General features: G+C 39.8%; 2 protein-coding genes across 2 annotated transcripts; one reads left to right on the forward strand and one right to left on the reverse strand.

The window, feature by feature from the left end:
* The first annotated feature begins 17,417 nt into the window (after positions 1–17,417).
* LOC121591489 (myb-like protein D) lies at positions 17,418–18,508 on the forward strand. The gene is made up of 3 exons (XM_041912046.1): positions 17,418–17,489; positions 17,788–17,968; positions 18,035–18,508. Coding segments are annotated over exons 1-3 (657 nt in total). The 5' UTR covers positions 17,418–17,487.
* A 162-nt stretch (positions 18,509–18,670) lies between these two features.
* Positions 18,671–20,014, reverse strand: LOC121593689 (putative nuclease HARBI1). Its single transcript, XM_041916271.1, has 4 exons — positions 19,829–20,014; positions 19,322–19,757; positions 19,110–19,254; positions 18,671–19,047 (listed from the first exon to the last, which is right to left on the reverse strand). Exons 2-4 carry the CDS (start codon positions 19,325–19,327, stop codon positions 18,773–18,775), a joined length of 426 nt encoding a protein of 141 aa, XP_041772205.1. The 5' UTR covers positions 19,328–19,757; positions 19,829–20,014; the 3' UTR covers positions 18,671–18,772.
* Between the last annotated feature and the right edge of the window lie 4,884 nt (positions 20,015–24,898).

The following is a 24,898-nucleotide window of genomic DNA, read 5'->3' on the forward strand; positions in this document are numbered from 1 at the left end:
AGTTACACCCTCGCGCGAGCCCTCCCCCTCCCCACCCGTAACACACGGTGCGCTCCGCTGTTGTCAATGTGTTCGTGTTAGTGATGAGAATAGTTCCGAAAATTGAGGAACGGAACGAACTTGCCAATCTGGAGAAAAAGAACGGAACGCGGAACGCAGGTTCAAGATGACCTACCATGGTTACGCTTTTTTCAGTTGCTCACTTTATATATGGTTAACTTCAAAGTATTCTTTGAATATTTTGTATTATATTTTTTGTGCAGTAATCATACAGTTTCAATTAAAACAAAGCTTAATAATAGTTTACTGAATGTTTAAATCTATTCTTCTACTAAAATATACCCGCTTAACTTAAGTAGCCCGCTATACAGTTCCTTTTTTATTAAAAGCTTAAGGAATTTTGTTTTTTTTTTTACTAAAATCAATCATTATTCCCTTTTTATACTTCTAAATAAAGAAGTAAATCAGAAATTTGTTGCAACACGTAAGAAATTTTGATGCAAAATCATAAAGCTTACAAGTTTAATCGGATTTTAAAATTTCGTATGGATTAAACTACACTGATTGAATTAATATTTCTTAATAGAAGCAGATAGCATCGAATAACATTGGTTTATTTAAAATACATAGACTGTTAAGTCGTTTCTGTTTCTGTTTCACGGGGCGATAAACGGTGTTGAATAAATTATTGCGGAAGGATAAACATGTCATGCACCCCCAATATTTAGTTGCACAAAGAAGATCTAAGGTAAAAATTCAAACGAGTTCATTGGAGATGCATCCGCAACGAAGCAGCTTAGCACCAGACACATAGCAATTCATTGACTACCACAATCCAGTCAAAATAACGCACCTATACTGATAACATCCATATGGCAGAAGAGAAACATTTCATTCATTGCGCTTACCGCTAGTGCAGGATTGTCTCTTTAAATTTTGGCGATTAGCTTCACACCAATCACAAATCTCTATCCTGGCTTCACGGCTCAGGTGTTGTACCGTTATCTCTTTGACTGAGAGAGTATGGCTTATGCTGTAATCACTCACATAAACAGAATGTGTGTGTGTCCATACTAGAAAGAAGCAAAAGAGAACGCCGTTCTTTACCGGAACGCAAAGAACGCTGAGAGAAACAGGTTCAGATTTTACCTGCACAGATCGCCGAGAACGCTGAGAGCAGCCGGTTCAGATCGGATCGATAAGTTCGTTGATAACAGTCGGTTCAGGTCGGATCGCAAAGAACGGTAGGAGCAACAGGTTCAGTTTGAACCTGCTTGGGTAAAAAATAAGGATCGCGGTCCGGATGCTTGCATGCTGGAACGGATCGCACCTGGCAGGTTCGGAACGCAACGCGCATCACTAGTTCGTGTTCTTTCGAGCCATGCTACCAACACATCCAAAGATATTTGTTTCTTTCGTTTTTCGCTTTCTTTCATGCATTGCCACGATCGCAAATACGCAATTATTCAAACAACACACACAAACACGGTCATTTTTTATTTCATTCAACACTTTATTGAAACATAAATTACACTTTCACAACACATTTAGAATCCTTCATACTCACGAATGACGTCATACTGTAAAGTACCGGGTCGAGCCAGGCTGCGGGAAACTTGTCGACAGTCTGCGTTGCCTCTATTCAGCAAATTCTTACCTGTCGATGCACACACTGCATGTGCGTCTGTGCACACTGTTTGTTCACTTAACACTTTACCAAAACACACCGGCGCACGAGACTTCGAACGAAATGCGCACCAGCGCACAAACACTGCGCGCGGGACTTAGAACAAAACGCGCACAACCATCTCCGGAAAAGCGTCGCGCTGTACTGGTGGTTTTGTACGCGTAGGAGGGGGGACATACAGAGCGATGGTTCGATGCTGTAGTGTAAGCGAGACAACACGATGTGACGAGCAGCTCCAAGTTGTTGAGCTCGCTGAAATAAGACACACACACATTCACAGATGGCTCGTCAAAGCACGGTATTTGTATTGGTGTTAGTGAAGCGCGTGTGTAAAACAGAATGCGAACTCTCATCGCAGCGCGTTTCTCCTTGCTTCCTCAAGCTTCCTCATACCCCTCGGCCTGAATCACTCAGAATTTAAGGTCTCATTGTTTGCGTGGTGTATTTCGCTAGCGTCACTCAAATCACTACAAAATACACTTATTTTGCCGGTCGGGACTGTATTTCGCTAGCGTCACTCAAATCTCTCAAAAAATACACTCATTTTGCCGGACGGGACTGTCTATAAAAGGAGTGCTCATGTTAATTGCGCCAGCCGGAGTGTTGACGAGAGCAGCATCAATGGTATCGATATCATTCATGGTCGGTGAAAAGCAATCTGCGAAGCGATCTGCGAAGAGATTATACATTTCATTATTGTTGGCACTTGTTGCTCCTTTGTACGTAATGGATTTCGGTGTATGCGTGGATTTTGTTTTGATCTTGTAGAAGCGCCAAAACGAGTCAGGCCACCTGCAGAGGTTACGTTGAATATTACTCAAATATGTGCCATATCGAAACCTGTTATAGCTGCAGTATAGAGAGTTCGTGTCAAAGTAAATCGAGCGAGATCTTAGGCAGCGGCGCGTTTGATAATGACGATAAGCAGCTATTTTTACACGTTTGAGTCGTTTGAGTGTGCGGTCCGCCCAGGGGGGGTTAGGTTTAGGACGCTGAACTGGGACGCATACAACAAAGGCTTGCAGCATGAAGGACGAGAATGAACATACTGCTTCGTCAAGTGAAACAAAATTGGAACAATGAAAGCTATTGTTAAATATTGATATCATGTCGTTCAGTTTCACATAGTCAGCTTTAGCAAAGTTATGCGGTTGTCGTCGAGTTTTGTCGAGTTGTCGAATTACGACGACGAGTTAATACGTATATTGAAGTCAAACGCCGGATGGTAGGAGTCAAGAGGTACAAGTGGAACAACACTTGGCAAGACAGGCGAACACAATTTAGCTGCGGTTTTGTTAGCGTAGAGCAGGTCAAGCATGCGTCCGTGCGAGTTATTGATGTGATTTAGTTGCACTAATCCGTTAAATTTAAATCCATCCACAAAGGTGTTGTTGGCCGGTGAGCGCGCAGTTGGTTCATAGTGCATGATTGATGAGTATGCTGGCGATGACAAAGAATCAGCTGTGGACCAGCTTATGCTAGGCTGATTGAAATCACCATTAACAAACAGCAAATCCGAAGGCTTCAATGTGAGAGTAAAGCCGCTGATACAATCATGTAGAGAGCGAAGAGTCGATGCGGTGGAATTTATTTATTGAAGATAATTGCGTGGCGCGCGCAGGGGCCTTTGCAATATTAAAATAAAGTAATACTTAAAATAACATTACTTGCTATATATTTGATAACAGACATGAATATTTAAACGTGGCAACGGTAATATTGAAGTCAAAAAAGCAGTAGAACTTATTAAAAGTTTTACACATTGAAATAATTGGATCATGAGCTCCTCTGTAAGTACGGGTCCGGTCTATTTTGATCAGAAAATTTCGAGGACGCAGTGCGTAGTCAGGGGCGTACAAATTGATTTTAAGAAGAAGCTCAGGAGCATCAATTTCGCCTTTTATTAATTTTGCTACAAAAACTGCTTGTGCTGCCTCCCTACGTCTCTCTAAGGACTGCAATCCTAGAAGAAGCCGTCTAGTTTGATAGGTTAGAGGCTGGTCCATGTTCCACCGTAAGGTTCTTATAGCTATTTTTGTGATTTTTTTCTGAATGCGCTCAATTCGTGTGGACCAGTTGTTAGTGTGCGGAGACCATGTTACAACATTAAATTCAAGTACGGACCGAACTAAGGCGACGAACAGTTGTTTTAAACAGAAAGGGTCATTAAAATCAGATGTCAGACGATGAATGAAACCAAGCTGCCGATATGCTTTGTCGATGACGTACGAATATTGTTGACGGAAGGAGAGTGTTGAGTCAAGAATAGTACCGAGGTCCTTAATTTCTATGTTACGTGGGATTATACACGAGTCAAGATTATTGTCTCGCTTGATAGGGTCTTTTTTACGAGTAAAACTAATCACGCAACACTTATTGACACACAAGGATAGCGAGTTCGCAGAGCACCAATTGCTAAATTCGTCTAGGCTGTGCTGGAGTGTCGAGCTGTCGGAATTATTTATAATGGTCGCATAAATCTTGATATCGTCCGCATTTATAAGCAAACATTGGTTTGGGAGCGCAAATACAACATCATTAATAAATCGGATAAACAATACTGGGCCAATGTTACTTCCCTGTGGTACACCGGACGAACTAACGAACACGTTGGACAAGTAATCTTTGGTTTAAGTATGATTTTAACCATATGACTAGATTATTATGAAAGCCAAGCCGGCTCAGTTTCGCAAGGAGTATGTGATGGTTAATCCGATCAAATGCTGACATGAAATCAGTATAAATTGCATCGACCTTTGACTTGCCGTCCATTGCCGTAAGGCATTCAGACACGAATTGAACGAGATTGGTCGACACCGATCGTTTGGGAACAAATCCGTGCTGGCTTGGACTGATATAATTCAAGCTACCCCTTACTAACGCTTCTTGGACAAGAATTTCGAGTATTTTTGCTGATGCACATAGGGAAGTTACGCCACGATAATTAGATATAACATGTCTCGGACCTTTTTTATGAACGGGTGTCATCCTCGAAGACTTCCACATAGTCGGATATGTAGAACTGTGCAGAGAAAGCTTAAACAGATGGACCAGTGGCTCTGAAAGATAAGTTGAGCACTTCTTTAAGACTATTGCTGGAATCCCATCCGGACCCGGGATAAATGTTGGTTTAATTTGTTTGATTGCATTTTCTACCGATTCATTTGTTATGACAATATCATTTATAGACATATCTAGAACATCTGCGGGTGTGTGCTGCAAGGCAGTTGCAATATTAATTGGTGACGAAGATTGAAGGTCGAAAACTGAACTAAACTTTTTGGCAAAGAGCTGACTGATTTCAAGTTCACTTGAGGCTGTCTCGGTGTCAATTGACATTACTGACGGGATTTTTGCATTTTTCCTCTTACGGTTAACGAAAGAAAATATTTTAGTCCGATCGATGGATATACTTCGTTGAAGTTAGTTGATATAGATTCTATACAGATGCCTATTGAATCTTCTATAGTTGCCACTAACAGTGTTAAACAATAGTCTGTCGCAGTGAAGATTAGACTTTACGAGACGACGTAAAGCTCTATTTTTCGCAGATTTAAGTCTTTTTAACTCTCTATTGCCCCACGGGGGACCGGAAGCTGCGCGCTCTTGTAAAGTAGGGCAGCATTTGTGAAGGACTAGACCAACCTTAATTTGAAAGGAGTCGATTGCCGAATCGATTGATAAGGTGGGATTGCTATCATAATTAAGGAATGACCAGTCAGTATTGGCAAAAGCGCCAATCATTTTTGGGAAATCAGCTTTTCTAAAAACGAGATGTCTCAAGCTGTTCGATCCAGTGACTTCCGTAGCAGTCTGGGTTGTTGATGGAAGTGTAATATTGACCAGCAAGCTCGGATGATATCAGTCTTCCTCAGTTAAACAATCTATGGAACGGAAAACTCTCATACCATTCTCAATTATACGCGGGCTCGCGAATATAAGATCAAGTAAAGACACATGATTGTTTACATTATTATTGACCTGAGATAGTCCCACAAAGCTGGGAGTATCAAGCAATTGGGAGCAGGCTGGGGATACACGGGATCTCGGAATGTTGACATGTAGAGAACCGTAAGTGTCACATAGCCAAGAAAAGCCTGGTTGATTGAAATCTCCCAACACAAGGATCGAGTCTTGTGGATATTTCTCAGAAAATACCATAAGCGATGAACAGTAAGCGGCAACATATTCGGTATTATTACTAAGATTCGGTGGAACGTAAACGGTACCGATTAGTACGAATGAAGTGTCAACACGCATGCGGATCCAGATACTTTCGGTTGATGAGCTCGCAACAGTAATTACTGAGGGACGATGCATGGTTTTAGTCGCAATCAGTACCCCTCCCCCTCGGGTTTTCTGGCTATTTGAGGAGTTACGGTCCATTCGGAAAACATCATATCGGTCATCGAAGAGTGCAGACGAGGCAATGTCATCCTTGAGCCAGGTTTCTGTGATCGCGATGATATCAAAAGAACAGCTTGAAGATGCACTGAAGAAACTCGAGAGTTTTGTCCGTAGACCTCGGGTGTTTTGGTAATACACGGAAAGCTCAGATTTTTCGAAAAATAGTGGAGGCGAACCCTACTGGATTGACAGTAGTGCCACGTATTTGTGTGAGTGTTGTATCGGCATCGTTTTGATCGTTCTGTACATAATTTGTTACGGTTTCGTGATCATTTGGGTGAAAGCTTATTTTGCTGTTGGTAAGAAGCAAGCAATCACTTTTAATCAAAGGTGAGCCAGATTCCGTGTTCTTGCGTTCAAGTGCCGTCCTTGTTTGATAAATATGCGTGTGTGTGTGCGTGACGTTAGAGATTAGTGCAGGATTCGGTGGAGCAGAATGTGCACGCACACAAGCACTACTTAATTCGTTTGCGGTGTGGGTGAGGCTCGTGGAGTGTGTGCCGACAGGATTGTTCGGTTCGGCGATTGCGGTGATCGCGTATTTTGTGTCGCAGAAAAGGTTGTAGGGGATGAAAGTCCCATAGGTGGGTGTAGGCGAAAATTTTCAGTTGGTTGTTGCAATCGGTAATCAACAAATTCACGCACCGAAAGACCAATTGACCAGGTGTCCGGGGAGAGTGCACATTCTCTTATAGAAGCAGGCACCAACACTTCAAATGATAGGAATGAGAGAGTTGCTGTGTTTGTGCCCCGGCGTACAAGGCAATATGCTGTGACGTCTTCGATGGATAAAGCTTGCTTGACCATTTGAACAATTTGGTCAGTGGTGGTATCCGGAGAAAGTGGGGAAATGTACAAAGCACATTTCTGCACCGAAGGTTGAGCTGGAACTATTTTGATCGCGAATGATGCGGTGTCTTTTTTTGTGCCAGTGATTGTGGGTGGTGGGCAAATCTTACGGTTGGGTTCATCAATAGGCTGTGTAGTTTTGTATTGGCAATTATTGTTTAGATTGTTGATGGGAGTAGCACGAAATGTAAACATTGAACGGTTGTCGTTGATAACATCAGAAAACAATCGTTTCGATGGATTTGTGCGGCGGATTTTTGCGGGTGGGTGACTACTTCGTGGCGTATTATGATCGAGCTGAGTCATACGTGCGAATCCAGTTCTAATCTCGTTTGTTAGTGGTTCGATTACGGATTTAATGCTCTCAGCAACTGTTGTTAAAGCCGTTTGGAAACCAGATTGAATGGCTGCGTTCTTAACAAATTTGGTGCGCGGATTCAACAAAACGTTGTTACAGCCACTGCAGCACCAGTGAATTTGTTTGTATTCAGAGATGCGCTGGAGTAAGTCTGCGGGTATAGAAGAGCAGGGCCGATGGAATGGAGAGTTGCATAAGCAACAGCTAATGAAAGCTTCCGTGATTTCCGTGGTGCAAGAATTGCAGATGTTGGCCATTATTTGGGAACGATGTATTTTGGCTATGATGACAGCAATGTTGATTGTAGCGATGACGACAGGGATGCGCGAAGGCGCGACCAAGTTGGAAAGCGAAATTAGCACGAGATTATCGAAAGTTGGAAAAGTTGAACTTTATTCCAATATCGCGATGATGTTTATGGATGCAATGGTATTCCCGAAAAAGAAAACTTATATGATGAATAGCGTGAGTTTTTGACAAAAACAAGGAGCTCTATATGAATGCGAGACTATTACGTCAAACGTCAAACGTCAAAAAAAGGAATGTATACTACCATGACGTACAGATGAACGTCAGGCGACGCGCACACAAACATACTCGAGAGACCTATCACGGGAATGTAATTCTAGCGAATCGTATGCGTTATAAAACAATTTTATTAAGGCGGAAACTATAATTTTGTTGAATTAACGCCACAATTCCTTAAGTCCCAAAAGTAAAAATTTACATCGGCTGTCAATCAGAACTACCATGTGTTTATTTTGTTGTTTTTTGACACTTGACAGGTTTCTGATCAGTTAATAGGCCCGATTATTAAACACAAACGGAAATATCACAAGACAAGTGAGTCAAGACAAACGGAAAATAGGCATGCATTTTAAAACCGTTCTTGTGACACACAAGTTTTGTTAAATTTTTTCTTTCGTTAAAGCTGTGTCGATGTGTCAAAATGTTCAAAATCAAAATAAAAAATAACGTAAACAAGTTTATTTAAGACACGATCGTTTATCAACCTAACAATCCTTATTTAAAACATCGAAATGAGTTTATCGCACTTCATTCCCCACGATAGCAGCAGTGAAGAAGAAACAACGGTAGATCTGGCAAAACAGCGCCGACTGCTTCGAAGTTTTTTCGACCCGTTACAGCTTTATAACCAAGCATGAGTTAAGCACACGGATCATTTGTGCAAACCGTGTTATACATGTTTCATTCGGAGGTAGTTCATTTTAGATTTAAGAAACATTTTCGTGTGTCGAAGGAAATTTTCCTTGACATTCTGGCGGAGATCGAGCCCTCCGAGTATTTGTTATTATTAAAAGTGTATGCAGTATTAGATTTGATAATTACATGTGCCTATGCTGTTGGTTGTTGAAGCAGCCACTCACTGAAAAAGTTGCTGGAATCCAAAGCTGTTGAACGCTTTGGATTTTTTTCAGTTCAGATTTTTTGTGCCGTGCATGGTAGTTTTGTTAATGTCTTGGATAGATATCTTTTTTTCCAAATCACTTACTCGTATTTTTACCATTTCATCGATCATGTCGTTTTGTTCTGCAAATTTTTTTCCCAATAGGTTTTTTTCCTTTTTGGTATTGTACTTCTGTTGTATTTTTTCTGTTCTCGGTGAATTTCAGAGTAAGCTATTGTTTTCAGTGTTTCTTTTGTTGCTATGTATTTGGATCTGATTGGTATAGATATTTTTGATGCTATTGTCATGATTGAGTTTGTGGAAGAGGTTTTGATGCAGACTGTTATTTTTCAGAGTAATTGGTCTGCTATGATTTCGAGGGATTTTTTTAGAGTTTTTGTAGCGTTTCCTATTTAGGAGGCCCCTTGTTCCAAAATTCCCCTTATTATGGATCTGTAGATTGCTATTGTATCTTAGGGCTTAGGCTTAGTTTGTTGTTTCGGTTGCAGATGCGTCGGATTGTGTCAAGTCTTTTGTTGGCCTTGTTTTTAGTTCTTCAATTTGTTTTTTGAACTTAAAATTTCCGTCTATCCATGCTTCGAGGTATTTGTATGTAGTTAATTTTTCGATATTTGTGTGGTTTATTTTTAGCGTTATTGGGTGACCACTTTTTCCAAAAACCATGAATTTATTTTTTTCTGTTCATCGGTTGCCAAATCTTGGTGCAGGAAGACCTTTCGTCATCATGTCAGCTATTTGTTCTACAGTTGGCTGATATTGAAGTTTGATGTTTAATCCCAAAAAACATCGCACTTCAGCCAGGTCCTTCATTTCAAATTCTTTGGACAGCTTTTCCTTCAGACATTTTATCGCCGTTATCGAAATTCCAACAATCAGGATGTCATCTACATATATAACTAGATAAATGATTACCTCTCCTTTTGACCAGTAGTAAAGACACTGCAAGCCAGACGGTTGCTTCATATAAATTTCTTCGGTCAGGCCGTCATTCAGGAACGCAGTCTTTACATCCATTAGATGAACATGTAGATTTCGCTGATTTGCCAGGGCCAACAATATTCTCAAGGTCGTCATCTTCGCCATGGGAGAATATGTTTCCGATTAATCGTATCCTTTCATCTGCGTAAACCACTTCGCAACAAGTCGAGCTTTGTACCGGTCAATTTTTCCTTCACCATCACGCTTGATAGTGAACACCCATTTATTGCCGACAGGGCGTCGACCAGCAGGCAGTTCTGTAAGGGTCCACGTTTGATTCTTCTTCACCGATTCCAATTCGGCCTCGATTCCTTTCTCCCAAAGTGTCCAATCATCACGCTTTTTCAATTCATCTATGTCACTTGGAATGCTGTCTACATACTCTTCAGCACTCAACGCAAACGCTGAAATATTGTAGTCCTTGTGCCAGTCAAGAGGTACACGATTTCTAGCACTTCGACGTATACACCGTTTTCTTCGCAAATACCCTCAGCAGTTTCGTCAACCAACGTACTATCCAGATCTTCATCCGAAGTAGCTTCCACATCATCGTTGTGTTCTGATAACACATCGTTGTGTTCTGATTGTACACCGTTGTTACAGTTGACTGCCTGAACAAATTCTGGTGGTTGGACTCGTTCATAAAGTACAACTTGTTCATCTTTTTCAATTTTCATGTTATCAAATGAAACGTCTCTGTTTATGCATTCGTTGAAAACAATATCTCTTGCAACGAACACCTTCTTTCCGTTCCAAACGCGATACCCATTTGGAGCATAGCCAACAAAAATCGCCTTCTCGGATTTCACATCCAGCTTCTTGCGTTTTTGCTTGGGGATATGAACGAAACATTCTGAACCAAAAATGCAAAGGTTACTTACATTTGGCTTCCTTGCATTCCAAACTTCAAATGGTGTGTGATTTCCATCCTGGGCAACAGTCGGGCTGCGCTTGATTAGGTATGCTGCCGAATATACTGCTTCTCCCCACAAATTTTCCGATACGTTACTTCCAGCCAACATCGCACGTACTTTTTCGACAATGGTTCTGTTCACCCGTTCACTCAATCCATTTTGTTCCGGTGTATACGGAACCGTAATCTCGAGCCTGATGCCATGTTGCCGACAGAAAGATTTCATTTTCTTGCAGCTATACTCGCCTCCATTATCACAGCGAAAACGACACATCTTGGTTTGGAAATGTGCAGTAGCCATAGCTTCGTACGTTTCCAAATAATCGACAGCTTCATCCCTCGACTTCATCAGATAAACAACTGTCTGATGACTGAAGTCGTCCGTGAAAGTGATGAAGTACCGCATACCGTCCCACGTCGAAGGTGAGATGGGACCACAGACGTCGCTATGCACTAACACTAACGGACGCGTAGTCCGCTTTCCTTCACGACTTAAAAACGGTTCTCGAGTTTGTTTTCCAGCCAAGCATGGTTCACATATCACTGATTTCGAGCTTTCATAATTTTCGCTGCCTTCTAGATCAAACCCATCAACCATTTTCTTATCGATAAGCTTCATCAGGTTTCCATTCCCAATGTGACCGTAACGTTGATGCCACAGCTGCAACTCCAAGGAAACCTTTCCCATTACCATAGCAGCATTTGATGTTGCTAGGTAATGAAAGTCCATCGCGTACAGCACACCAACCTGCTTACCGGTAGCAACGACACCTTGATCAGCATCTTCAACGGTTACTTTGCCTTTATGGAAACCCACCTCTTTTCCGAATTTTCCAGCCGACGTAAAAACATCAGATTCAGCGTTAGCTCTTGAACAAAAAAAAACGTTTTCCATGCGGATTTCAATTTTCTTACCATCAACAAATGAGTAAACGTTGATCTCTCCGCGTTGTTTAGCAACCAGGTTGACGCCTTTCTTCGCAGTTGCTATGCAGACGGGCTAATCTAGCATTTCCAGGTTTTTGAATAATTTTTTTCGATTCACCATATGATCTGAAGCTCCACTATCCAGATACCACCGTTGCCATTTTTCATTCAATGTCGACTCTGATCCTGTCACAAATGATACAGATGTCGTAGCAGCATTTGCCTTCATAGGTTTTCTTTTCTCAAAAAAATGTTCTGCATGCTCTTCACGATGTTCGTTTTTCGGACAGTCAGCTCTCTTGTGCCCGTATCCACCACAGCTGAAGCACTTCAGACGAAATTTTCCTCTGGTCTTTCCAGCAAAAGCAACTTCTTCTGAATTTTGAATGCTCGAACTTCTTCCTCTCCGTTTCGATTCGACATCCAAATACTTGCTTTTCACAAATTCCCGGGTCAGTTTCTCTGATACTGCTTCCATCGCTGTGTTCACAGACTCGTATGAAACCGGCATGGTCAGCATTAGGTGACACACAATGTCCTCCTCGTCCATTTTCGCACCGGTCGACTTGAGCTTTCGAATCAGTTCATCAAAACAAAGGAAGTGAGATTCCAGACTTGAAAATTCATCATGCTTCATCTCTAGAAGTTTTCGCTTAAGCATGAACCGGTTGGTCAAGCTCTTCCGTTCGAAAACTTCATTCAGTCCATCCCAAATTTCCTTCGAACTCCTCTTGTCCTTTATGTATTCCAGGTGATTATCGGCGACAGCTCCGATCAGGACCGAACGACACTTGTTGTCCTGTTTCTTTCGGAACGCCTTCTGCTCCTCCTTCTCTTTCTTTACAGCCGCTGTATCCTCATGCACGATTTCCCAGAAGTCTTCCTCCTCCGCTTCCTTCTCGACACAGTGCGCGATTTCCAACTGTTCCAGGAACGCCAATATCCTGAACTTCCAATTATTGAAACCCGTTCCGTCGAAAGGCTTGATCTTGAGGAACTTCTCTTCGTCTCCCATCGTGAGGATTTATTCGAATGGCTTAAAGAATCTTCTAGGCTTGAATTGGGTTATCCTGGGTTATACTGGGCCCAAAACCTATTAACAGAGCTAAAACACCTTTACTGGTTGATGGTTGAAAGAGGAATGAACATTTTATTAACTACATTCTGTTAACACTATTTCATAGAGTACTATGATGAATTGTACACCAGTATCTCATAGTAAACTTAAATCAATTGTAAACTTCAACAGTGTTTTGGCATTTTGTATTATGATGAAATCATCTGCATATTGTAATATATGGTTACACATATAAATCCACGTATATGACTCCGGTAAGGGGTTTGTTTCGTTTGTTGTTGTTTATTTCATTTACAAAGTAGGTAATGCATGGGTTTATGGAATGATTTGTTCTAAATCCAAGAGAAGTTTTACCTTTTTATTGCACATTCATGTAGTTATTTTTAAAACACAGCCATATTTATTATTTATCGTTCGTGTAGGGAGTAGTGAGATCGGTCTATAGATTTTTGTATCGTTAATGTCTTTTCCTGGTTTGGGAATCACTGTCACTTTGATTTTCTCATACTGTTTTTTTTTTTATTTTGCCCCTCTTCCCCATTTCGTTTGCATCCGCTATCATCACACTTCGTGATTCTGCAAAAATGTTTTTTTTTTAATTTCATATGAAATGTTGTCAGAACCGGGGGATGGGTTTTTCTTTTTTCTTAACAGTTGCTGCCATGTGTCTTCATTTAGTATGTTCTCTGGCATTGATATGTTTTTGTATAAGTTTTCATCCCCTTTTGTGTTGTTTTTAAAATTGTCGTTCAGTATTTTTGTTGCCTCCTTTATGTTGTCTTCAATTAACTATTCCACTCTTGTTTATCTTTCATTCTTTAAGTCATTTTCCATAGATCTTCAAGACTGGTAAGTGAGTCTATGGAGTCTAGTTTTTTTTTCTTTTGCAGTTTTGTTCAAGAGTTGGTATAGTGTTTTTATTTTAATTCGATCTCGTTATTCATTGTTTTATTTTGATTAAATTACTTTCTTTTTTCATTTTTTGGAGACATGTCTTTTCTGTGGCTTTGTTCCACCAGATCTTTGGCTTTTAGTCTTTTTTTAATAATCAGCAATATTTTTTGCATATCTCGTGACTTGTATTGTTCTCTTTTATAGCCTTTATTTTATATCCTTAGTTTCTTGATAGGCCTTATTTTTGTTCATACGTTTTATTTTTATGGGGGTTATATTTTATTGGATTGTCGTGATAATTGTTTTGTGGTGTGTTGCCCCCATGTGGTGTTCCAGCACTGCCCATCTGCATTTTTCTATTAAGTTTTCAGTTTCATAATCATATTCATATTCATATGTATTTGTCTACCTTTTGGTTACACAAATACTTAAATAATACTTATTACCTGTATTCCTAACCTAGCAAAAATTAATACAAATTATCAAAAATCTTTAAAAACAATTCTATTCTGTGGCTATATCTATTTCTGTGGCTCTTTTATTGGGGTCTATTGGTACGCATGTTATTTCATTTTCATGTAGTAGAACAAAGTTGGATCTTTCGATTTCATCGAACAACATTTTGCCTTTTAGGTTGTTGTATGGGTTTTCCCATGCAGAATGGTGGGCATTAAGGTTGGCTGTTATCACTGTTTTTTTGTTGCATATGGATCGTTTAGTATATTTTCTATGATTGATTTCAATTTGTTGCAATTTGTGGTAGGGGATGCGTTAAATGATATAATGTTTATTTGGTTTTGGGTTATTGTAATACAAAGGTGACATTGCGTTATGGGGAAGTTAATTGAAAAGCGGTTATACGAGCACTTTTTCATCACAAAAACCGCTATAATTCATGGCAATGTTCAAATATTCTCATCTGAAAAACATAAATTTAATAAAATCTGGGTTGTTTTTATAAAAACTAGGATAATGTATCAATAATTAATCAGGAATTGGTGATAAAATATATATTTTGACTCATTAACCGTGTTATTCCCATATACGGGCGAGGTTGGTGTAATTTGTGCCTTATTCTCTGTATCTTTGTTTAACCATGATTTCATTATGCATGCTGCCGTATTGTTTTAAGTGTTGATTATTGTTTCAAGTTCTTTTTTGGTTTTCGTTATGTTATATATTATATATAACAAGTTCTTTTTTGGTTTTCGTTATGTTATATATTATATATAATATATATATATATATATATATATATATATATATATATATATATATATATATATATATATATATATATATTATATATATATATATATATATATATATATATATATATATATATATATATATATATATATATATATATATATATATATATATATATAAATAATCATTAGTAGTATATTTTTTATCATTTGTAGTACACTTTTGTCATGGATCAGGTTTCTGTGCTATTGTTTCTGCTGGTTGAGGGATTTGGGTTGTTACTGATTACAGACACTACTCTTTTCTGGTGCATCAGAAGTATGGGGTTTGTATGTAGTCGGTACTATTTTTGTGTTTTTATTTTTTCTCCCTTCTTATGCGACCTCTGTGAAAAGCCGGTTGTTGACATTTGATTTGTTGCATGTGTTGTAAGTGTTTTATCTGTCTTGGGTGCATGTTACAACGTAGTGTACTGGTTGGTCACAGTATTGTCATGTAGCTTTCTATCCTCTATAGAGGATTTTAATTATCTCCCCCTTCATTGTTAGTTATGATGGGATTGTTTTTTCAATTTTCATGTTTGTTGAACGGCTGCCGTCTTTTATTCAATCAAATGGGGACGAGGCTTCCTAATACGCACACACACTATTGTTCTCCATTTTGGTGGGGACCATGGACTCGGTGCCATCGCACAAAATACCATGTTTCCCATTATGAGCTTCCACAAATTGCCTAGCATGGATTGGGTCCTTCATTTCAACGCTGATAATAGGTGCCATACTTAAAACCTGCACCTTTTCTAGTTTTACTGTTTCAAAATTTATAACATTGGTAAGGAATCTGATCGCTTCAGCCCTGGATTGTTTTTTAGGTATCTGCGAAAAATCTACCCGAAAAGTAGCATTGTGTTTCGCAGCCATTCTGTTTTGACTTCTTCTTGGAGCTATTCACTGGGTTGTTTGTGGTTAACGTGCTATCACTTTGACTTGTAATCACGAACTGAGCGCTAGGGCAAAATGGGCATATGTTAACAAACTGTAAAACGTCAAAACACTGGGGCATTATGAGCCACAACTACTGCGCTTAGGTAATGGTCTATGCTTTAGCACACATTTCGTGAAATGTATTCTCGTCATATTTTTTATTTTGCTTTCAGGAAAGCAATTAAAATTCTTCCAAAAACATGTTATCAAAATTAGAACAGTTTTTACACATTTTAATCTACAAAATCGAATCTTTTGAAGCTGTACCTGTGACCATTATTGTGGGGAAAAGTACAATACCATAACCATAACCAACCGCCATATGTCATAAGCATCTGTCCATTTTGCCCCAAGCGTAACTGCCCATTTTGGTCCACCTGAAGCATTTTTATATTGTTTGTTAAATTAGTAAAAATACGCCTGTTCAGTATTCAGTACTTCAAATAACCTGTCGAGACGGACGAAGCTGGGACTTTATAGTACCTATATAGTACCGGTACTCACATACGCCTCTGAGGCATGGACACTGTCCAAATCTGACGAAACACCTTTAGCTGCGTTCGAGAGGAAGATGCTCAGAAGGATACTTGGCCCCGTATGTGCGAAAGGACAATGGAGGAGCCGATATAATGACGAGCTATACGAGATGTACGGCGACCTCACTGTCGTGCAGCGTATCAAGCTCGCCAGGCTCCGATGGGCTGGCCATGTTGTACGCATGCAAACGGACGACCCAGCCCGTATAGTCTTTTTAGGCCGTCCTCAAGGACAGAGGAGGCGTGGTAGGTGCAAATTGAGGAGGCAAGATGGCTTGGAGGCCTCCGCCAATAAGGCCAAGACAACGGACTGGCAGACGAAGGCGTGAGACCGTGAGCGATTTCGGACACTCCTGAGGCAGGCCAAGACCGCAAAGCGGTTGTAGCACCGTATAAGTAAGTGAGTTATTAAAAATACGCATACAATCTCCTTGCTTTCTTCAGACAAATTGTATAGAAATAACATATCTTTAAAATTGTATCATGTGAAACTTCCACGCATCCCTGTGACATTGGTTGAAGCTTATTTTCGAAGTGGCAAAAATTACATCAATATGCAACTTAATCTAATTTTACATTTTTCTTGGTTATTTCTTTAGGGGTTAGGGTTATGAACACTCTAATCAATAAATTTTGAGCTATGGAAAGTATCTTTGCAGTCAAATAATGTTCAAATAGAGGGTGCTCATTTTGCCCCACATGCCCATTTGGTCCCACTTTTCCCTACACAATGCATTAAAAAGAGTGAATTGTTACCGATAATCCAAATGCTTCGTTTGAAAACAAATATGAGAGTCCAAATGGGGCCAAACGTGCAGCATGCAAATAATATGAACGAATTTGCCGATTCTTTGCTCCATATTGGCAATGGCCGCCATGTGACCTTTCTAGGGTTGTACCATTCTTTCGTAAAGTTACATAACAATATGGTTCTGGCCTGTACTGACAATCTGGAGTCTGATATTAGGCCCGATTATTAAACACAAATTGTAAAGACAAGTTGTCAAAATCGGAAGATTTGTATTATGACATCCGTTTGTGTTGTGTGTTGGAAAATAAAATTTAACGAAACACAAACTCACAAGCACACTGCCAAGATATGTATTATGAAACACAAACGGAAATCCAAAACTGTCAAACAGCTTTCCGTCAGCTTTTTGCCACGGAAAGGCGCCAATCTCAGATTGTTTGTTGTTGTGTTGTTTCGGTCAGAGTTGTAGCTGTTGCTTTCACGACAAAATGTAAGTATTTTATTTCATTAATAATAAAATTTTATCATTTTAAACAAAAATATGTTTACCGCCATATCCATACAAATGGCGATATGCTGGAGATACTGATAATCTGTTGTTACGGCTTAAGAAGCTGCTGGTATTTACTTCCTCTGCTGTTGTTCGATGATAGTCGAAAGATGAAGGGCACGCGCACACGGTTTGCGTTCAACAGCAATGGATCCCAGCTACTTCTTCAGTTAGCAACTTCTTCAAGATCCAACAGCATATGCAAATGTTATTAACCTAATACTGCATACACTTTTAGGAATAACAAAGACGCCCGCACATCGCGAACACAGTACCAACAAATGGTAGATGAGTTGGAAAAGGTCCCTGACATCGCCAGAGGGATGTATAAAGGTGACCAGACCGCTTTCTGGGAGGAAATGGCTGAGCACCTTAACGCCCTGGGACCGCCGATAAGAACGGGTGCAACGTGGAAGAGGGTAAGATTAAAAGAGCGACACAACATATTTATATTTTGCTTTTAATGTTCGCTGTTTGTTTTACAGGTTTGGTTTGATTATAAATGTGCGGTGAAAAAAAAACTCCGTGTGAACAAAGCGTCTTTGTTGGCCACTGGTGGCGGCCCGTTTCAGCAAAGGCCATTAAACGACGTGGAAGAAAGAGTGGCCAATTTGACGAACTTGAAGGCCACCATAGAAGGGAATTCAGGCCGCTCTTGGGGCAATTTAAACAACAACTATGACAACAACAACAACAACAACAACAACAACAACAGCAACAACAACAACAGCAGCAACAACAGCAGCCAATTGTTGCCAATCGGCAACAACGAGGAGCCAAACAGCGGCAGCGGGGCGCCAAACAACGGCAGCGAGACACCGAACAATGAGGAGCAAAATCCTATAACGGCAAAAGCTCGTCAAAAAAGGAGTCGTAAGCGACAAAACACGGAAGCGGTGTTGCGGCAAAACCAACAGCTTCTTAATCTAATGAAAGAAAACATTGAAGCTCAAAAATAGTCCACAGCCGCATTGAATAGGGCAATTGTGGTATTAGAAAATATCACAGGTATGTTAAAAGAGGCTGTAGAACGCAAAACCAATTAGTGATTCTTATTTTTCATAATTTTTAAGATTTTAGTTGTAAGTTAGCGTTTAATGTTTTTATTAATTGAATTTCTATTAACTGAACTGTGATAAATGAACTCTTTTTGTGATGCAAACTTATGTGATGAACTTAAAAAAATAAATGAACTTGACCTCTAGCCTGCCTCTAGTTGCCTTTTATTCATCTGAGCTTGGCTCTTCCAATCCATACGCAATGCACATGTTGTGTAAGATACAACATACGTTCGTTATTTGAGTTGCTTTTACCGGGGTGTAGTGCAACTGTCGAGCACCTAACAAACATCTGAATCTATTTTTGAGCAACCCGATCGTGCGCTCCACTATTTCTCTACCTAAAGAATGGTTTTTATTAAAGGCAGCTTCTGGTGTGTTTGGAGCAGGATTACGTTTTGGTGTTATTAACCACGGTTTTGACGGGTATCCAGCATCACCTGTGAGAATTCAAAAGATTATTTACATAAACAAATACCCATCGGATGGTTTAATGTATTACCTAGTAGATTGAATGCAGTTTCTCCGCGTCGATGTTTTGTTTCGAAAAAGTTGTCCATTCCACTTACATTCCAAATATGTGAATCGTGATTAGCTCCTCCGAATTTGGCATTCACATAACGAATTTTCATGAGATGGTCGCAAATCTACCGGTACGAAGAAAAATAATATTGAAGTACAAAACATACGACAAACACTGAAAGCTTTACTTACAATCATCGCGTTTAAGCTGTAATAGCCCTTCCGGTTAAAATGCTGATCTTAATCGTCCACTGGGGCAATAATTTTTATGTGTGTTCCATCAACACACATCACAACACCAGGGATGCCACTTTTTGAGTAGAAGTATCGTCGTGCATCTTGTTGCTCATCTGGTTCTATCGCTAAAGAGATCCATTTGTTCCCTAAAGTTTCTTCGATTATATTTAAGCACTTTGCAAAGGCTACCGAGAAAGTAGGCTGAGCAATAGCTATTTTATAATCGTTTCCTGTTCCATTTTGGTAGCTGCCTTCAGCTAGAAACCGCAGAGCAGCAGCCAACATTTCGTTTGGCTTGAGCCCCTTTCCCTTAACCGGTGGGAACTTGGGCTCGATCTCCGCCAGAATGTCAACAAAAATTTCCTTCGACACACGGAAATTTTTCTTAAATCTGAAATTAACAACCACGAAATGAAATATGTTTAACACAGTTTGCACAAATGATCTGAATGATGAACTCACGCTTGGTTAGAAAGCTGTAACGGGTCGAAAACACTTCGAAGCAGTCGGCGCTGTTTTGCCAGATCCACCGTTGGTTCTTCTTCACTGCTGCTATCGTCACTCACGAAGTGGGAGAAAATCATTTCGATTTTTAAATCACGGATTGTTGTTAGCTTGAGAAACGTTTGTATCTTGTTTACGATTTTTATTTTGATTTTGAACTTTTTGACATATCGCCAAATGCTTTGACACAGTTTTGACGAAAGAAAAAACTTAACGAAACTTGTCTGTCACAAGAACAGTTTCAAAATGCATACCTATTTTCCGTTTGTCTTGACACACTTGTCTTGTGTCATTTCCGTTTGTGTTTAATAATCGGGCCTATTGAGTCGCTGATAAACCATGTTTACCCAGACATTGTACACCACTTCACCGACCTCGAAATATTCATTGTATTAAAAATACTTCACCGACCGTGCAATTCTGGCTCCCAAAAATGTGGATGGAACAGTGATCAACAACAAGGTGTTGACAAAACTTCCTGGTATTGTGCGTGAATACCTGTGGGTGGACACATTTGTAAACCCAGAGAAACACGATGCGTTGCAGATGCCACCCGAAATGTACCACTCGATGAATATGAGTGGAGCTCCATTCCACCGGTTAATATTTATATTCCACCGGTGAAATCGTACACCCCAATTTTACTATTGCGCAACCTGAACATCCGACGTGTACTATGTAATGGGACGCGCCTTTTAGTAATTGCAATGAAACAGCTCTGCTTGTATGCACGAATCATAACTAGTAAAAGGCGGCGAGAGGACGTGCTATTACTACGCATTTTTTGTGACAATAATGATGCGAGCAATTCATTCCAAATTCGTCGCAAGCAGTTTCCAATTCAGATTTGCTTTGCGAAGACCATTAACAAGGCGCAAGGTCAGGCCTCACTCCTTTTTGGTCTTTATCTGCCCTCAGAGGTATTTGCACACGGTCGGCTGTACGTCGCATTGCCGCGAGTGACATCACGACTAAACGTGTGAGTACTGATCATAGCTCCAGAGCACAAAGATCAGCACGGTCTTTTAGTTAAGAATGCTGTGTATTGAGAAGTAGTCGGTGATTGCGATTAATAGCTGTAACAGGTAAGGCAAGTTATGGAATACAGTCAGAATTTAGTATTCGCAACGCTTTTCGGTTGGCATACGTTATAGTTGACCGCTCGATAGTTAGGTGACAACTTAAAGAAAAAAAAAGTTTGTATGGAAAACCGGTTTTTGAAAAATTCATAAAATTTCATAGCCAGTCAGCCGTTTCATATTTCTTTTATGTGGAAAAATTCCCAACTAAAAATCACATATTCAATAGTTGTTAGGGAATCTTAGTTCAACCAGTGAGTTCAGATTTTAGTTTATATGGATTTCTAATGCAATACTTTTTTCACCACAGAGACATCGCAAATGCTATCGGAAAACAACGTGAAATTATTCCGTTCATAGACGTGGGAAAAGGCATAAAGCAAAAAGCATATCGCAAACCGATAGCAACAACTGGATTCGACAGCAATAAACAAAGAAATAATTTTATTAGGAATAAGATATAAAAAACAGTTTATGAAACACAATCCAATACCAAGCGTCTTAGAGCTTAAGTATGCTCTCGAAATTTGATTGCGGAGCCCTATAACTGGAAAATGTATAATGGATGACAAGACAGCCAACATACATTTTCCAGATTCGAGTTGGGATTTTACGGGTCCAAAACCTAGTGTTACCAAATTGAAAAAAGTTTACGGATTCTAATTCTATTTACGATGTTGACAATCGTTTAACCTGTTCGAAAATTAGTGTTACGATGTTGAGCTGGCTTGAGAAACCCTGTAATGCGCAAACTGGTTATGCTCTTCTAACCAACAACTGTCTCGCTTTGAAAGCATTTCGAAAGCTTTGCGCCATTCGAACGGATGATTCGAACATATACTGTTCGAATAGCTGTCACAGCCTACAATAACAACAACTTTGGCTGTCAATTAGGGAACTCGTGTTAGCAGGGATATAATGCATATTCTGTTCCTGCTTATGTTGTACGTTTCGGTTGGTTTTGATAAGTGTGTTACAATTGCTTTTATATGAATGGTGTGGCCTGAACTCTTCTGGCTGCGTTGTTATGGTATGATCTGGTTTTTTCTGAGTGTGTTATAACGAATGTGTTGCAATGGTATGATTTGGCTTTCCGAAGTGTGTTAAAATGTGTCTATAGCTGATAGTGTGTATTGTAATATGTTCTGTATAGCAGATATGCTACTCTAATATTAGGTCTTCAGTCTTTAGCCACTCGTCGCAAAATAGCTCTATGCCTCTTTGTAGCCGTTCTACTTATCAACACGACCAATTTCTACTATCTACCAAAATTCTACTATCGGACCAATTTCGGACAAGTGATGCAATTAACGTTATGTGTGTCGCGTTCATCCATGACCGTGACCTGTACGAGTTTCATATGTCTAATTCAGCATTCCGTGAGCGTCTTCCACTATTGTATTGGACATAAGATTATAATTAAAAAATTCATGTAGACAAAACTAGTTCGATGAATAAACGGTGTCAAAAGCTTTTGAGCTTCTGCTTTACAGCCCTATGCTCTCCGCTACATCGAATTATATTATGGATAACCAACACGGGTTCGTACCCAAACGTTCAACATTAACGAACCTCACTGAATTCGTTAGTTTCTGCAAACGTAATCTCGACTCCGGAGGTCAAGTGGATGCTATTTACACCGATCTCAAAGCTGCTTTCGACCTCATCTCACACGACATTTTGATCGCCAAATTGCAGAAGTTAGGGTTTTCGGAACAAATAGTTAAGTGGTTGCATTCCTACCTCACAGAACGCTCATACAAGATCAAGGTAAACGATCATACATCTAGAGAGGTGCTTGGCACCTCAGGGGTGCCTCAAGGCAGCAATTTGGGCCCGCTGCTCTTCATTCTTTATATAAACGATGTAGGGCAATTGCTAGCTAAACACCGTTTTCTTCTGTTTGCCGATGACGTTAAGCTGTTCGCTCCTATCAACGATACCAATGACTGCATCAATCTTCAACATGCCATCAACCTGTTTAGCATATGGTGCCGTGATAATGCAATGGTGCTATGTATCGAAAATGTCGTGTTTTGTCTTTTTACCGTTCTCGGTCTTGCACACGATTTAACTACCAGATCGATAACATATCCGTTGAACGCACCGATACATTCCGCGACCTTGGGATCATTCTCGACACACGTTTAACATTTAACGATCACCTAGAGAATATAGTGTCTAGAGGGAACCAACTACTGGGTTGGATTATTCGATCAACGCAAGGTTTCCGTAATCCTATGACCATAAAAACCATCTACTGTGCCTACGTTCGATCTGTGTTAGAATATGGCAGTATTGTTAGTGACCCCTGTACCGAACAATGGAGTAATCGAATCGAGGCCATCCAAATAAAAGCGACTAGATATGCTGTAAGACTCTTACCATGGCGACAGGGCGATGTGCTACCGTCATACCATTCCCGGTGTCTGCTTTTAGGGATTCAGTCGTTGAAAAAGCGCCGTGAGATAGCTAAATGCCTTTTTATATCAGGACTACTTAACCACCACATTGATGCTCCTACTCTATTAGCTACGATAGAATTTAACGCGCCATCTAGGAATCTACGTACACGTCAATTCATATCCGTCCCTCGTTATAGAACTCGTTTTGGCCAGTCTGATCCTATGTCAGCTATGTGTCGAACTTTCATAAATAACTTTGATTTATTTGATTTCAACATGCCACAGAATGTTTTTAGAGATAGACTCAGGACACAACTTACGTAATAATTTTTTTCTCAAAATACATTTTCTATTCTTGTGCACCTGTTCTCCCCGATCGATTTATGTACCTTACATAGTCTATAAGCACTAATTTAAGTACATTCATGTAGGATCTTCAAGATCCCGATGGATTAATCAATAAACATATAGATGTAAATAAATATACTATACTACTCTTAAAAAAGAAGATTAAAGTTTGAGTCTTTTATTCACATACTACGATCCGAGGCAACAAATAATTGTGATGGGTCAATAAGAGTTGTACAATATGCATCGCGAGCTCTAACCAAAACATAGCAGGCATACAGTCTCTGATTGATCGAGAGCAGTGTTGTAAACTGTTGACATTTTTTTTGACTTTCGCAGTAAGCTGCTGGTCAAAATCATTTTTCGTTGATCACATTCACTGTTGCCATGACACGACTGTTGAAAACCGACATTCATTTGTATGGTTACCTTCAGTGTCTTTGCGATGACATGACTGTAAAAAAATGTAGTTTGAATGTCAATTGACATTCATCTTGTGAATTCAGAACTGCCTCGAGCCTTTAACAATCGTAAGGGACTGAAAAATTAAATATTTTTACTTGGCCAGAGCGAAAATCAGTGTCATCTTGCTTGAGTACACAAATTTAAAAGAAAAAAGTGTTACATAGGAGAGGGAGATCTAGTGCACATCTAGTGAAAATGAAAGTCAAATGAATGTCGCCAAAAAATGTCGCCGAATCCAACGACATTTTTTGACGTGACTGTAGAATGAAAGAGCCAAAACTGAATGGGAAGCTTCAAATCGTGTCAAAGTAGGCAATTTCATGTCAAAGAACGTCACCGCTAACAACACTGATCGAGAGGGTTTAGCAATAATTTTTGCTGTTGTTAAATCCAACAAAATGATTCATAGCAGACGTTTTTACCTCCATCCAATCATCGCCCATTATTGAGAATATTTGGCTCAAAGAAAGGCATTCCTACGAATACAGCCAATCACTTGCAACGTTTTGCATTAACCCTACTTACCTATGATTTTGAGATCTAATATGTACGCACGGAAGATTTTGGAAACGCCGATATTTTATCAAGATTGATCAGCAGACATGAGAAGCCTGAATCTGAATGCACGATGATCAGCGTGTATGTAGGAAAGATTTAGCGTACGTAGCCATTAACCCGCTGTTAACATTTCCGTTCACTCGTGAATGGGTTGCACATGCTACGTTTAATAA

Source organism: Anopheles merus, chromosome 2L (genome assembly GCF_017562075.2).
Source record: "Anopheles merus strain MAF chromosome 2L, AmerM5.1, whole genome shotgun sequence".
Lineage (NCBI taxonomy): Eukaryota > Metazoa > Arthropoda > Insecta > Diptera > Culicidae > Anopheles > Anopheles merus.